The sequence below is a fragment of the Amblyomma mixtum genome, chromosome 2 (assembly GCF_055824585.1).
Source record: "Amblyomma mixtum isolate Tamu chromosome 2, ASM5582458v1, whole genome shotgun sequence".
Taxonomy (NCBI): Eukaryota; Metazoa; Arthropoda; class Arachnida; order Ixodida; family Ixodidae; genus Amblyomma; species Amblyomma mixtum.
In genome coordinates, this window is record NC_143013.1 from 306,660,077 (window position 1) to 306,675,854 (window position 15,778).

General features: G+C 48.3%; 1 protein-coding gene across 1 annotated transcript; it reads left to right on the forward strand.

Annotated features, from left to right (window-relative positions):
* Positions 1-8,414: 8,414 nt before the first annotated feature.
* LOC149364825 (uncharacterized) lies at positions 8,415-15,572 on the forward strand. Its single transcript, XM_089574764.1, has 6 exons — positions 8,415-8,625; positions 10,076-10,125; positions 12,178-12,228; positions 12,803-12,832; positions 15,192-15,254; positions 15,414-15,572. Exons 1-6 carry the CDS (start codon positions 8,502-8,504, stop codon positions 15,456-15,458), a joined length of 363 nt encoding a protein of 120 aa, XP_089430890.1. The 5' UTR covers positions 8,415-8,501; the 3' UTR covers positions 15,459-15,572.
* The last annotated feature ends 206 nt before the right edge of the window (positions 15,573-15,778 follow it).

The window sequence follows — 15,778 nt, forward strand, 5'->3', positions numbered from 1 at the left end:
CGGACCAGGGGGGTCGTGCATCCCTCGAAGCTTTGTGAAGTCAGTAACTTAATTTATGCCATCATCCTGACACTCTCTTTTCCATACCCTCATTAAGCCCGTCTCTTATGACATAACGCACCCTCAACCTCTGGGGATACCCATCCTCTCTGCACTCCTCCCATTCACACCTCCACCCCACCCCCTCATCTGGGAGGTCACTGTTTTGATCACACAGCCCGCCGACTGGGTACGACTGATTGGGCCATGCTAGAAGGGTGGCTAACAGGCTCCTGTACAATTAAGGAGACTCCCGGGAGTGGCTGACTTAATTTCTACCAAATAGTTTTCCCTCCTTCTCCTCCTAGGAAGGCGTCCAGGTACTGTGCGATGTGAATTTTAAAAATTGGAAAGGACCCTTGAGCTCCGCTTTAAGGATAAGAGGTGATAACACAGTGGGTTAGACTTTCCAGAAATTCTGTGCAGTTTCACACCTTTGAACACATTTTTCACCTTTTTCAATTGTATCAATTAAAGAATTGGTCAATTACACGCTCTAAATTTTCTGAATTAGCATCAAGCATTGGCTTTTCATTCTGAGCATTTTGGCACCTTCTGACACCTGACATTTTGAATCAGCAGCTATTCATGAGCGCTATCTTTGCGGTTGAAATTAAATAACTGCACTGCGTCATTGCCCCGGCATGAGTGTCCTATAGACGGATTATAGTGGGCGAAAAAGAAAATTGTCTCCCGAACGACACCGTAAGGAAAGGAAAGAAGGTGGAAGTGTAAGAAAAAAGAGGTGACGTATAGTCCCAGTCAAAAAAAAAAATTGGAACCAATTGGACATTCCAATTGGAACTAAATGGACATTCCCATTGCTTCCAATTGGACTTCCGAATTGGAACCAATTGGTTCCAGTTGTGTTTTTAGCCCCCGACCAATTGGATCCAACTGGACTAGCCAATTGGACCCATTAGGCCAGGCAGTTATTTCACCCAGAAAATATTCACAAAATATGTTACGTTCATTGAGAAAGGTAGCTAAAGGTTTGAATAATATGCTCTAGGATCTTGGATAAATATTTCTACAACTTAACACATTGTAATGTGCAAAAACAAAAACTCATTTATGAGGACTGCAGGAAGACACTCTGCCTAGTGCCAATCAACATTTTTTTACGGAATTGAAATTAACATGCTTTTATGGAAATCAAACTCAACACACACACATGCATCACACACAAGCAACACTGCACATTCAGGCACTAGTAGCATATATTAGCTCAATATGTACATCCAGAGAACACACTTCTGCTCCAACTTATATACCCAATTTTTTAGGCTCTCATGCTGGGGCCAGTGATGCTTGCCCACTGAGCGCAGTTAATTAATTTAATTTCAGCTCCAGTGGTGGTGTAGGTGATGAGTACAATTTATTAGGCTAAGCTGCTGATAGCTCTTATTGTAAGTACCATATTAGTACCTTTTTCGTCAAACATGCAAACATTCATTGGATAAATTGGGTGCAGTTGGGCGGACCAATTGGATGCAATGGGTAATACCAATTGGGCTCACCAACTGGAAACCCAAATGGTCCAATTGGATAGTCCAATTGGACCATCCAATTGGAATACCATTCCAATTGGAACCAATTGGAAACCCAAATGGTCCAATTGGACAGTCCATTTGGACCATCCAATTGGAACACCATTCCAATTGGAACCAATTGGAAACTGAACTCGTCCAATTGGAACCAATTGGAACCCATTGGAAATCCAATTGGTTCCAATGGTTTTTTTTTTGACTGGGGTGGAAGGCTCCTGAATAGTTTCGACCTCCTGGGGATCTTGAACGTGCACTGATATCGCACAGCAGACGGACGCCTTTGCGTTTCACCCCCGTCGAAACGCGGCCGCCGCGGCCGGCTGCGAACCCGGAACTTTGGCTCAGTAGCCGAACGCTTAACCACTGAGCCATTGCGGCGCTATTGAAGCGTTGGCGCAAATGGTTCTGGGTCGGCGTTATCGTCTGCGTACCTCGAAGTTGAAAGAATGCAGTGATGAAGTGCAGAGCACGCGCGCGCAGAGCGTACTGTCGCAGTTGCACGAGCCAGTTGCGAATAAAGTGCACAGTAAAAACATTTGCACCCTTGAAGGTGTAACCCTAATGACTGCACCCTTAATTTCCACACCCCTATATTTCCTTTTTTTTTAAAAAAAAAAGGGTGCGCTGAGCACGTTAGCACCGTTAATGTATCCATGCACTCTTAAAAAGTGGTGGTGGTGGAAAACATTTATGTACAGGTATAATACAGGAGGTTATGCATGAGCTGACCCAGAGGGGGCCAGCCCTTTCAAATACTAGGTGGAGGTCCCTAGTTCGGGACCCCAGTGGCATCGGCCGCCGCCCAGGCTCGCGCGACCAAGGCCCGTTGGGCCTGCAGGTCAGAGCAGCCGAGCAGGGTCGCCTCCCAGTCCTCCCGGGTTGGGTTGGGGTGAGGGGGATAGCAGGGTTGGAGGGGCAGGCCCACACCATGTGGTAGATGTCCGAAGACTTCTCCGCACAGTGCGGACAGCTGCCCGAGAAAGAAGGGTCAAAGTGTTTCAGAGCTGCCGGGCACAGCAAAGTAATATTAGTATACAGGCGGAGCAGAAGCCGCTCCTCCGCCTTTGACAGACCTTTACACGGGCGGGGATAAAGACTATGGCCAGATTGATAGAGTAAAACGATGTCTTTGAAGGTGTAAGCTGGAATAAATTCGAGTTCCTGATCGTCAGGGTCGGAGGGGAATGTCCGGTGAGAGAGCGCGCGGGCGGCGGCGTCAGCTGCCTCATTTCCCTCAAGGCCCATGTGAGCGGGAGCCCAAACGATACGCCGGTGCGCGGGGTCACCGGTGTAGACGCTGTTTTGAAGAATGCGGTAGGGTAGATACGGTACCCAGCCCTGCTCGACGTTCCGACATGCCCCTCGCGAGTCGGAAATAATTGTTTTTGAATTGGAATCAGATGCAGCCAACGCAATGGCGACCTCCTCCGCGTGTGTTGTGTCACGGGCTCGGAAAGTAAGGCCGTTCACTGTTTTGGATTGGTGGACGACTGCGGCTGTGTACCATCCCCCATGGTGGGGGCCTGAGGCATCCACGTAGAATACGCCGGGTTTCGATCCATAGTGGCGGGCCAAGGCTTCCGCCCGCGCCAGGCGCCGGCCATTATGGTCCTCACGATTCATGTTCGCGGGAAGAGGGCGCACGTGGAGGGCGCATCTCCACTGGGATGGAATACGTACGCGCTCTTCCATGAGAGTCGTGTGTTGGATGTGTAGTCGGGCAAGGAGGCGGCGACCCGACGATGTCTTCGAGAGACGTGTGTATTGGTTAGTCAAGTGGGCTTCCCGGAGCTCCCGAAATGTGTTCACCATGCCTAGCCCCAGGAGGCGCTTGTTGGAGGTGGTCACGGGGAGGCCTAGAGGCCGCTTAATAATTTTGCGGAGGATGACTTCGAGTGCATCCTCGTCTTGCTTCCGCAGGTGAAGGTATGGAGTCGAATATAGAATTCGACTGGTTACAAATGCATGCGCCAGCCGCAAGGCGTCCTTACATCGTAACCCCCCGTGCTTGTTAGAAACCCGGCGGATCAAGCGGCCCACCTGGTCCCCCACCTGACGGAGTTTGGCCAATGTTGTTTCTGACCGTCTGTCTTGATGTATAAAGAGCCCCAGTACCCGGACTTCGATATTTTCAGGGATTGGACCTGTCTCGAGAGACAATGAAATTTTGGCTGTGCACTTTGGTGAGGGGCGTATGTGCACAAATTCAGACTTTTGGGTGGAGCATTGGAGGCCGCAGCGGCGAGCATAACGGTCCACTATGGTCGCCGCCTCCTGCAGGTTAGCCTCAATGTCTGCAAGGGAACCCTGCGTGGCCCACAGGGTGATGTCATCAGCATACAGCGCATGCTGCACACCGGCGACAGCGCCCAGCTGGGCTGGTAGGCGCATCATAGCCAAATTGAATAAGAGGGGAGAGAGCACCGCGCCCTGGGGTGTACCCCTGGTTCCTAAATGAAAAGGGCCATGTTCTTTATCCTGGATCCGAATGTAAGATTGTCTGTCGGTTAAAAATTGCCGAATGTATTGAAAGGCATTTCTGCCACAGTTAGTTTGAGAGAGGTGGGTGAGAATGATCTCGTGGGTAACGTTGTCGAATGCACCCTTCAAATCCAAGGCGAGTACGACCTTGTCATTGTGAGGGCATTCCACGGGGTCGAGGACAGCCCGATTGAGTTGTAGCAGGACATCTTGTGCAGATCTGTGTGGGCGAAACCCGAACATGGTGTCTGCGAATAGGTGTTTGGATTCCATGAACTCGGACAACCTGTCACGTACCATCGTCTCCATGAGTTTGCCCACACAGGAAGTCAGAGAGATGGGGCGGAGGTTGCCTGTGTTGATGGCCTTGCCAGCTTTAGGAATGAAGGTGACCAGGGCGGTCTTCCACTCGATGGGTAGTGGCACTTCCCCAAGCCAGATTGAGTTAATGTAATTCAATAAAGACAGGTATGCTGGGTCGGGGAGGTTGGCTAACAATTTGACTGTAATTTTGTCCCGACCCGGAGCGGTGCCGCGTTTCATTTTTGCCAGGGCCGCCTTCAGGTCGTGGAGCTGGAACGGTTGATCCAGCTCAACGTTCTCAGAACCTGCATAAGAGTACGCCGGCCCACGGGAGTCCTGGGTGGTGCACAAGTACTGGTCCCGGAGCTTGTGCGCCAATTGATTTGTGTTGCCCTGAAAGCTGTGTATTGCTCTTTGGAGGTGTTTTTGAGTTTCCGTGCGTGTTTGCGTTGGGTCAATTAGGGCGCGAAAGAGTCGCCACGTGTTCCGGCTGGACATTTGCCGCGCGGCCGTATTGCATCGGGCCACCCAGTTGGAGTCGGCGAGTTGGGCCGTATACTCAGCCGCTCGTTGAGTGAGCTCGGCGATGCGAGCTTTAAGTTTCCGGTTGTGCTTTTGCCGGAGCCACCGACGGACGAAGCAATGCCGGGCCTCCCAGAGATGGAGCAGGTGGTTGTCCACATCCGAGACCGCCTCTGAGAGCTGAATTTGAATTTGAATTTGAGAGCTGAATTTGCGGATGCAAGGGTGTTGCAACTCCTTCGAGTGCAAGGTTGTAAGGGTGTGTTCTTTGACTTGTTGAACAACATTGCAGTAGATCAATCAAGCGTGCTTTCAAAATGATATGAGCTATTCGAGCTTTCCATTAAATGACAGATGCAGCCTTGATACGCGGCTATGATTGCTATTTGCGCCCTCATAAACTGATAACTCAATTATTTTAGCTGAAGTGCTAAGCATTACTGTCTCCAAATAGAGGCTCGCTGAAATGGCATATATAAACGGATAAAGTGTGCGTATTATGGCAAGTAAGTATTACGCGCAGCAGTGGTGTATTCTGTGTTGAACTCGGTCTCCTCAGCTTTGTATGACTCCAGTTAAGCTTAAACCTGCTGTTTATGCTCCGTTGGTAAAAATATGTGGCATATTATATCATCGCGTTACTGTGCGAGCGGGTTTGCTGAAAGTTGGCCTCCTTTAGCAAGCCTTCTTTCTCTCTTTTTTTTAATATATTTAGCAAAATCAGGATGTTAACATCATGCAGACGACAAATGTGACTCCACAGCAAGGAGGTTCAGATGCACCGTGAAAGACACATCTGAGTATTATAATTAAAGTTGGAGATGCCGGAACTGTAGTGCAAAGTTAGGTCGTTGGCGGCTTTTCGTCGACAATGTTTAGCTTCCCTTTGAAATGTGCCCACCCCCCCCCCCCCCCCCCCCCCTAGAAAAAAAAGTTTGATCAGCGCCTTTTAAAGCAATCAAAACATGAAACTGTAAAGCAGTCGGACAAAGGGTGCAACTTTAACGATACCACCCTTACCATGGGTGCGACAATTATACTTTGCACCCTTCCGGGTCGTTAGAAAAAAGGGTGCAACTGTAAAGATCCAACCCTTACTGTGGGTGCGACGAGCATACTTTGCACTCTTTTGGAAGGGTGCAAGGGTATGAGTGTCATTTTACAGTGTGGAGAGCCGGTTGGCCAGGCGACGCACGCCACGTGGTAGTCTCAGCAGGCAAGCATTCAAACTTCGCAAATTGTTGCCATTGAAAATTGCCTACCTTCGTAGTAATTTCGCCTTCGACGCTGCTCCTGCATTGTCCACCATTACTGCTACGGATTGTCCGCACCCGCCACGCTTCTTTTATGAGCGCTGTAGCCAGTAGGCGCTTTGCCGAAGAACAATGCTTGTATGCATTTGTTGGAGTCACGACGCGGAGAAGGGGGGTTGAAGGTCGCAATCACGGGAACTATATTTCATCTCACAAGTTATTTGCAGCGCTCTGAAAGGCGTGCTCTCTCGAAGGAAGACAACAAATGATAATTCTGATATTTGGCCAGAGTTGACTGTTTTTCTAACAATTATTACAGTAACTGAAAAGGTAGTTCGCGATGGTATTTTGAAGTATTGCGCGCGTTTCATGCACTGGTTAAATTAGCAGAGAAAGTTCCCACGAACTTAGCACTGCGGATTGCTGCGACGGTACACGCCATTAGTAAACATGGCGTCACCCAGTCGGCCGAGCATGGAGGAAATGCGGCCGAATCTCCTGCGTGCAGCAGATGGACACTGGCGCTCTTTCCTTCCCGGGATGGAGCCACCAGTCGCAGGGTGAGATTGCGGAGAGGCGCATTTTGGCGCGCACAGCGTTCTGATTTGCTCAGATCACCTCAGCCCTCACAGCACTACAAACTTCTGAGGCGGAGAGGCGCTCTCCGGCCATGGATGGGTGGATGCATGGAATAACTTTATTGTCCAACAGATAAAGCCCTCCCGCCTAGACGACGGTTAGGAGCCGCTGGATCCCGGCTGCGTCTTCGGCCAGTCGGACGATCCATACTTAGGTAACGCCGCCGCGGTGGCTCAGTGGTTATGGTGCTCGGCTGCTGATCCGAAATACGCGGGTTCGATCCCGGCCGCGGCGGTTGAATTTCTTTGGAGGTGAAATTCTAGAGGTCCGTGTACTGTGCGATGTCAGTGCACGTTAAAGAACCCCAGGTGATCGAAACTTCCGGAGCCCTCCACTACGGCGTCTCTCATAGCCTTAGTCGCTTTGGGACGTTAAACCTCATAAACCAAACCAAACCATACTTGGGTAACAGCTGAGCAGTAGGGGGTTGGGTCTCCCCTCATTCTCCCATCCCCCCTTCCCCCCTCCAAAAAAAAAAAGATTGGTCATCAGGAAATGGAAGGCGCGGTAACTGTCTCACTTTTCGGCGGACACCTGGTCGAACTTAAGGGTAAAAGCACAACTAGAAAATCCAATTAGTTGCGTTTGGAAATTTCCGATTGTTTCTTTATTCTTAACTGGGGCCTTTAATTCTGGTTCAAGTTTTCAAGTTCATTTGATTTGCACTGGCGTGATAAAAATAAAATAAGCGAACTTGGAACGAAATGTTATCATACCCCTCCAAAGAGCGACGCCCCCTATTTCACATCGATTGCATGTCTGCGGGTCAGCGTGCAGTTCTCTTCATGTAAGCAGATATACGCTCGGGTTTTACCACCACACGAGACTGCTGCCCACAGCAATCCTTTGCGCGCGTGGCGCACCGATAAGCGTAGAGCCTGTGCTCGACGTACACATATATACAGCATTGTGCGTTTTTATCGTGAAGACTTTCAAAAATTTTCCCGCCTCAACCGCTCGCTCGTTTGCGGTGAAACTGCACACAGAGCTTGCGCAGTATGGTAACTTTTGTATCGTAGCAAGTTTTACAACGGTACTTACTTAGTTGAGCCCTGCATGATGCGAAATCGTAGTTGTCTGCGTAGAGATCGTCGAACCAAAACTCGCAGACACCGTTTTTTCGCTGAAAGGCGGCAGTGGCGCCATCTGTTTTCAGCAGTGAAAAGCGTCACGACAAGGTGCCGCGGCGATTTTGCAAATATCACCTGAAAGGTAAAGCCTCGTTAAATCAGTTGTTTTGATACTTTTTTTCGCTCAGTTAGCCGAAAAAACGGCATATTCAAAGGGCATGCGTACAGTGTAGGCACGCGCTTCATGCAACGCTCACCTCGGCTACCTCGGCGCCTTGTCGTGACGCTTTTCACTGCTGAAAACAGATGGCGCTACTGCCGCCCTTCAGCGAAAAAACGGCGTCTGCGGGTTTTGGTTCGACGAAATCTACGCAGACAAGTACGATTTCGCATCATGCACGGCTCAACTAAGTAAGTACCGTTGTAAAACTTGCTACGAAACAAAAGTTACCATACTGCGCAAGCTCTGTGTGCAGTTTCACCGCAAACGAGCGAGCGGTTGAGGCAGGAAAATTTTTGAAAGTCTTCACGATAAAAACGCACAATGCTGTAAGAGGTTGCGGAAAGGCGATAGCCACTGCAGCCGTCTACAGCGTTGTCCAAATAACAAGTGCGAGTTACACCGTCTCCCGTCAGTAGTCAAGATGGTCAGCGTGATCGCGTTGTGCTCCACGATCGCCCTTCTGGTGGGCCTGTCTGTGGCCTCAAATGAAGCGGGCTCTTCGCCACAGGGACCCGGAGATGTCGCCAGACGCTTCGAACAGATGGGTGAGTGGATGTTCCTGCAGTAATTCATTTGCCTTTGCGATCCCAACGAGAAACCGGGGACCCGAAGAAGGGGTTCAACGAAAAGAAGAGCAAAGACGGTAAACGAAATATTCGATAAGCAACGAATTAGTTAGCTAATTAAATACGAAAAGCACTGCCCGAAGAGCGTCAACATTAATGTAGTATAGTATATATACTTGGTACGTTGCGCATGTGCTGTACATTCGTCTCGAGGCACTGGGTTTGTTGTGAGGAGAAAAGGAAGCTACACCTTTTATGTATGCAGTGTCAGACACGTTTTATGGAGCCGTTTTATGGAGCCGGCCTTACGGCCGGATAAGGCCGTAAGGAGCTGTTCGCGCATGTATGGCGTTTAAACTGTTTAGCGCGCACGTGCAATGCGACTCACTCCGTAATGAAATCACGATTTGAGTAGACATCAGTATTTGGTCAGTATGCTCTTCCGCCCTCCCTGTGCCCGTGAACTGGAAATCTAATTTTGGAGAAGGAAAGCATCCGGCAGCTTTTGCTGGAGCCAGTTAAGGAGGTGCACCTGCGTGAGGCACTCGAGGATCATTAAAATCATGACGCCATTTCAGCGTGTTGGTCGCTTACTGAGGGATTAATAATGTGATAAGGCAGAAATGAAACCATTCGCGCTCGTTGCTCTATTCCGCTCGTTTCCTCACGCTACAAGAAAAAAAAATTTTTGGAGACTTTGGTGTTTGGGACAGCCTTAATTTTAGGAGGCTGTCTTTCATTTATAAGCGTCCCTTTCGACTGGTTTCGCCGCACAGGCCTGGCGGCGTCGCGTTCCAGGATGTTAACAGATTTAATTGTTGAGGGACGTGTTCTGCTCAGGAGAAATTACTTCCTGACTAGCCGGCCGCTATCCCGGGGTGATCGATACGTTTCCTGTTCTATTTTGTTTGTGTTTAATTAGACCATGCGAATCGTTTTGCCCAACGGAGAGGTATCCCGAAGATGACCGAAAGACTCCAACAAAAGTACCCTCTTCTGCAGGACTCTTAACCGAAGCGCTCTTACCTAACCAGGCCATATAACCTGCATGTATAGGATCCGCCCTGCGTAAAAATACTTATTTGCAGGCTTATTCATTAGAACTTATGAATTAGACTTTCTCCGGCTACTAGAATGATTAAAAGTTACTGGAAATTAATCTTATTTTCAGACTTCTCCTTTTATAGCTGTCTAGTGACGCGAGGGCATAACTTGCCCAGGCGTGTATATGCGTGTAGTAAAGACGGCTGTGACAAGATTATGCAGAAAATGAAAGGTTCGATCACATTCCTTTCAGATGTGCCCATTGTTTAATTCTGAGCATACCATGGCATTGACTGTTGTGTTTTCATGTAGTATATATGCTTCATGTGGCGTTAAAAAATATGATTTAGCATCTGTATACATTTACGTATAATTTACGTTTCAGAACAAACATGTTTTCAAGAAGCTCAGCTGACCGCGGAAGAAATTCAGACTGTAAGTGTGGTGGTTTTTAATATTTTTTTCGTGCTTAAATTATGTCTTTATGTACCGTTACGTACGCAGCAGCTCGCTTCATGAGCGTAGAGAGCGAACAACGTAGACAAAGGTAACAGCTGTTGTAGCAACTCGAGGAAGAAAACAGGTGCTTATAATGACGTTTGTAATTGAGTTCATGTGTGAGGCACTCACCTTTAACCGTAATTAAGTGTATCTGACTGCCACTCAATGCACCGTGCTGGGAATCGTCTAACGGGGTTCTGCCGCCACCGCATGGAAGCTGCCCAGATTCAGCAGCTTTCTATTTTCTTAATGAAAGCAACCGGCAGTTAGACAGGAGAGAGAGAGAAAAGCACTCTATTAAGGAGCGAGATATTACGCGATCAAAAGATCCTGGGCATAAACCACCAGGACGCGCTGGCCGTCCAGTTGGTCCGACGCCAGCCAGGTACGCGTGAAAAAATTTGCACCCTTAAGGGTGCATTTCCGTGTCTCCATCTCGCACCCTCCCAAAAGGGTGCGAAGTACGCTCATCGCACCCATATTAGGGGTGGGATCATTAGAATTGGACCCTTTTTTCGACTGCTTTACAGTTTCATTGGTTTTGATTGCTTTAAAAGGCGCTGATAATTTTTTTGGTGCACTATTGAAGGGAAGCTAAATATTTCCTATGAAAAGCTGCCGACGACCTGTCCAACTTTGCACTACAGTTACGGCATCTCCAACTATAATTATAATATCCAGATGTGTCTTTCACGGTACATCTGGACCTCCTTGCTGTGGAGTCACATTTGTGGTCTCCATGATGTTCACGGCGTGATTTTGCTGAATACATTAAAAAAGAGAAAAAGGGCTTACTAAAGGAGGCCAACTTTCAGCAAACCCGCTCGCACCGTAACACGATGCTATAATTATAGCATTATTATAGCATAATTATAGCAATTAAAGCCACATAATTTTTCCAAGGACACGTAAACAGGCATACGAGCTTAACTGGAATGAGTCATACAAAGCTACTCAGCATAGAAGACACCAGTGCTGTGCGCAATACTTACTTGACATAACGAGCACACTTTCTCCAAGTTTATTGGTTTATTGGGGTTTAACGTCCCAAAGCGACTCAGGCTATGAGGGACGCCGTAGTGAAGGGCTCCGGAAATTTCGACCACCTGGGGTTCTTTAACGTGCACTGACATCGCACAGTACACGGGCCTCTAGAATTTCGCCTCCATCGAAATTCGATCGCCGCGGCCGGGATCGAACCCGCGCCTTTCGGGTCAGCAGCCGAGCGCCATAACCACTGAGCCAGCGCGGCGGCTTTCTCCAAGTTTATGTATGCCATTTCAGCGCGCCCCTATTTGGAGACAGTGATGCTTAGCACTTCAGCTAAATTAATTCAATTATCACATTATGGGGGCGCAAATCGCAGTCATAGCTACTCGCACCAAGGCCGCAGCTGTCATTTAATGAAAGCTCGAATAGCTCACAACATTTTAAAAGCACGCTTGATTGATCAACTGCAATGTTGCTCAACAAGTCAAAGAACACTCTACACCCTTACGCACCCTTGCACCGGAAGGATCTACAGCACTCAAGCACCCGTGTACCTTTGAAGGGTGCATGGGTGCAATAAATATGCTAACGTGCTCAAGAGCATCTTCTTAAAAAAAGGCAAGAAGAAGTAAGGGTGTGGAATTGGTGCAGTCATTACCCACTGAGTAGCGCAAGTAATCGGCCCAATATTGGAAATTGACAGTTTCACTGTGGCGCTTTGTAGGACCGGCCTGAGCAGGAGGGGTCAGACCGCATGCGAAAGATGTGCAGGCGACCGGGGGTAAGAACGGTGTTGGAGTGAAACTTGCGGACAGTACGCGTATGAGTCCGAGCCTCGTCACAGGTCGGAAGGCTTGACCAGTGAATCGCAGGCGCCAGGATAAGAGTTTCGCGGGAGAGCTTGTGGGCCAGCTCATTGCATGCAGGACGATCGTCTCTTTTTTGGGGGCGCTCGTCGTTACAGCCAAAACCGTAACCACGTGTGTTGCATTGCAGGTTGTCTCCGTCCGCCAGCGAGCGACACAAGAAGTAGGATCCCAGAACGTGGTGAGTATTCTCCCGCCCGCAGAAGGTTAAAATTGAAGATTGCCGCCTTGAAACTTGCAACTCTGTGTTCGCATATTCCCTCGAAGCGCGCTATGTAAGAAGCACAAAGCACGCGTTTAGCCCACCCGACTGTAAGCAAAATGGAATCCACTATTACGGCGTCTCTTTCTCTCTTTCACTTCCCCCTGAAGGCGGCAAAAAGTTTTTTTTTACCCTCCACTACAACACATCTTTCTCCTTTCGTTCTTTCACTTCCTCCTTTACGGCGCGGTTGAGGTGTCCACAGAGCGCTGAGACAGCTGCGTCGGCTTTTATTCCCCTGAAAACCCAATTTACTCGAAATGCCCGCAGCAACGTAGGGATATATGGCGGTGATCGCTCCTTTTGTGACCCGTGCGTAAGACTGTGTGACGTAGCTAGCTCAGATGTTGTAGCGATATACTTTGGCGCCAAACGTGCTGAATCGTCATGCTCGAAAGTGGCTGAGGGCTTTTTTACAGCTTCTTGTGCATTTGGCTTCTTTCAGGCCTGGGTATATCTCTTATTTTTTGCCTTTATTTCTCTTGTTTTGCAGAACCGGAGAGTTGACTTCCTGGAGTATGTTGTAAGTATGATGCAGGGAATGCCATTTATATCCGAGTGCGCAATGCAGCGGTTGTGCAGCAGACAATCCACGCAGAGGCGGATTTATGGATAACGCTTGGAGGGGGAGTGGTAGGAGAAAAAGGTCGCTTAAGAAGTCGTCAGTATAAGTTATTCAATAAAAACGATTCTTGCCGAGGGAGAGGGGCACCCCCTTAAATCTGGCTGGCTCCGTGCGTGCTATACGCCCAACAGGAAGTAGTACCTGCACTCATATAGCTATTAAGTTTTCTCGAAGAATGGTATTCAGTGAGCGTTCTCTCATTGTCAGCGTGAAGTTCATTGGCTAAAGCTGCACCCAGAGCACACCAATATAGCCAGATGAAACATACAGTGGACCTGCTATGCGGAAAGTCCCAGATGGCACATCCACGGGATGTTGCCAGAAGGTACGCTGCAGTACTAGAAAGTGGCGATTTTTTCGGATACCCCCTAAAGTATATTGCTTCAGCTGATCACGCAGCGTGATATGCTGTCGTTTCAGACTCTCCCTCGAGTTCTGTAGGTAAAGTTTACACTTATAGTGCAGCTATATAGGTGCGAATATATGGGCCACTCTTAGACGAAGTGTTTAGGGTGGTAGGGCGGGTAATTGCTTTTATTTGCACCGTGCATTTTTTTTACTTCGGTTTTTTCACGCAATGTTCCTGGCTTGAAAGGGGGGGGGGGGGGGGTCGCTTTCTGCCCGCCCTTTTAATTCGCCCCTGCGCTAAGCGTTGCTAGCGCAATATTTAGCTGTGTACGTATAACACATCCTCACAATACCTCTTTGTCACCGCTGTCTCCTACCAAATAAAATAGAGCTGCGTAGCATTACGGTATCCCGCTACCGCATACCAGATTGATGCGGGCGCACCTTGGCTCCTAGGTGTCATCTCCGCATACTCATTGGCGGCTGGTAGTCGCGGTATACGTTATGTTAAAAGTCTAAAAGTTTTGTCTGATAACTCAATGCAATAGCACCTCAGGGTGCTGACTCTTAGTTAGAACAGGAGCTTACGCGGCTCGTATGCCATTCAGATAAACAGCGCGTTTAGCTGTTGTTTGGAGCCATAAATTTATTTCCGCGGTCCAGACGATTAAAGTTTAGTTGAAAATCAGCTCGAGTTTCTTCCTTTCGTCCCTGCCTCAGTTCGCGCTGTTTATCTCGCCGATTCTTGCGCCACTTCAGACGATGCAATATCCCAGTGACAACACCAGGTCCCAGGGATATCCGAATCATTGCCAAATTTCCCAACACCTTTGAGCACTTGCGAGGGATGTCTGTGGCAAGACCTTGTTTTAAATATCCTGACACGTTATCCGGTGGATGTCCCGTTCGGGTGATCTTACAAACACTGATCGATTCTTTTTGTAGCGATGTCCTGACAAGGTATCCCTTGGATATCCCACTTGGGTGATATTATAGACATTTACTTGAATCATGTCTAATTATGTCTGCATAACGTTGGCGACAAAGATGGCAAAGTGGACGTTTGTTTTTTCTAATACAAGATGTCTGCACATGATCCACTCATTTTCATTTATTCTTTTGTGTCATCACAGATTCATAATTGAATAAAATATTGTTGCTTAACATGCAAGAACCAGTGGCTCCAAAAGGATATGGTAGGTTTGGAGTAGATAAGCTCATGGAAATTCTTCAATCAGTGGATATATGCTCAATATTTGTAGTGTTTCTGCAACCTGATCTGTTTTGCATATGCTTGGTGTTAGACATGTTTGCCATGACAGCATGTGACGCTGTGCAAGTGTTACCGATTAAAATATCAGCACTGGGCCAAGCAACTACACCTTTGTAATCGGTTGTAGTAATTTCTTTCACGCCTAAGTCGCAGAAAACGTAAATTAGGCTTGCGAATATTTTTCACGTTGGCCGAGCAAGCTTTTCTCTTGCACCCATAAAAATCCCCAGAGAAATATACCGTTAATTGACCAATACTCAACATGTCCTCGTTAAGGCCTATGAAAATCCTCCGGGACTTCCTATGGACCTCCCTTGGATACAGAAAACGCGGTCAAAAAGACATGGGAGGGACTTCCGAGGGAGTTTCTCCGCACATCCTGGGGATATCCGCATGTCCTTTCAATATTTCACAGGGACATCTCTTGGATGTCAGTGTTGCCACTGGGACGATGTGGAGACTTCCACACGGCATCCCCCATAGCCGATGTGTGGCTTCGAGACATTAAACCTCATGCACCACATATTACGAAACGCTGCTCATTGCAGCTAAATTTGGCATGAGTAGCCACTGCGTGGATGAGATACAGCGTGTGGCATTGATTTGAGTTGTGCTATTTCTGCTTTGTCATTTCAGGACCGCTATGCACCCAGTACCGAAATTTCGCAGGGCATCAGGTCCAAGTGGAATGCATTTACCGTGAGTGTTTTTATACCAATGGCCACCTGTCGACAGCAGCTGTCGCAGAGAATTCTGCACGTTATCTCCTAGTCAACCTATCGAATGTGATCACAGTTTGGTGCATGAATTTTCAGTGACACCGAGTCTACACATTGCCTCACTAGCTTTTCTTCCCAGGTATGCGTTGGTCGCGAAGCTGCGAAGTTGGTGCCCAAGCCATAGAACCGTCTACTGCCATCACTGAGAGAGGACATCGTGCCCAAGTTCTCCGCAATAAATGTGTCACACTGCTGCTGTCTGCCATTCTTAAAAACAATAAAATTATTGAAGAATTCACTGGACGTTTAGAATGATGCGAAATGCTACTGCCAGTCAGAGTGTTTAGTAACTATGGGAGTGGGGTGTACGGTACACGTGTGCATCACGTGTGTGGCCACGCGTCACGTAAAGTCACGAAAGGTCCGCAGCGAGGGAAATGGATGATGGGGAGAGGAGTGAGTGGAGGGAGAACTAGAGAGTGTGGAGGACGACGACATTTTGCC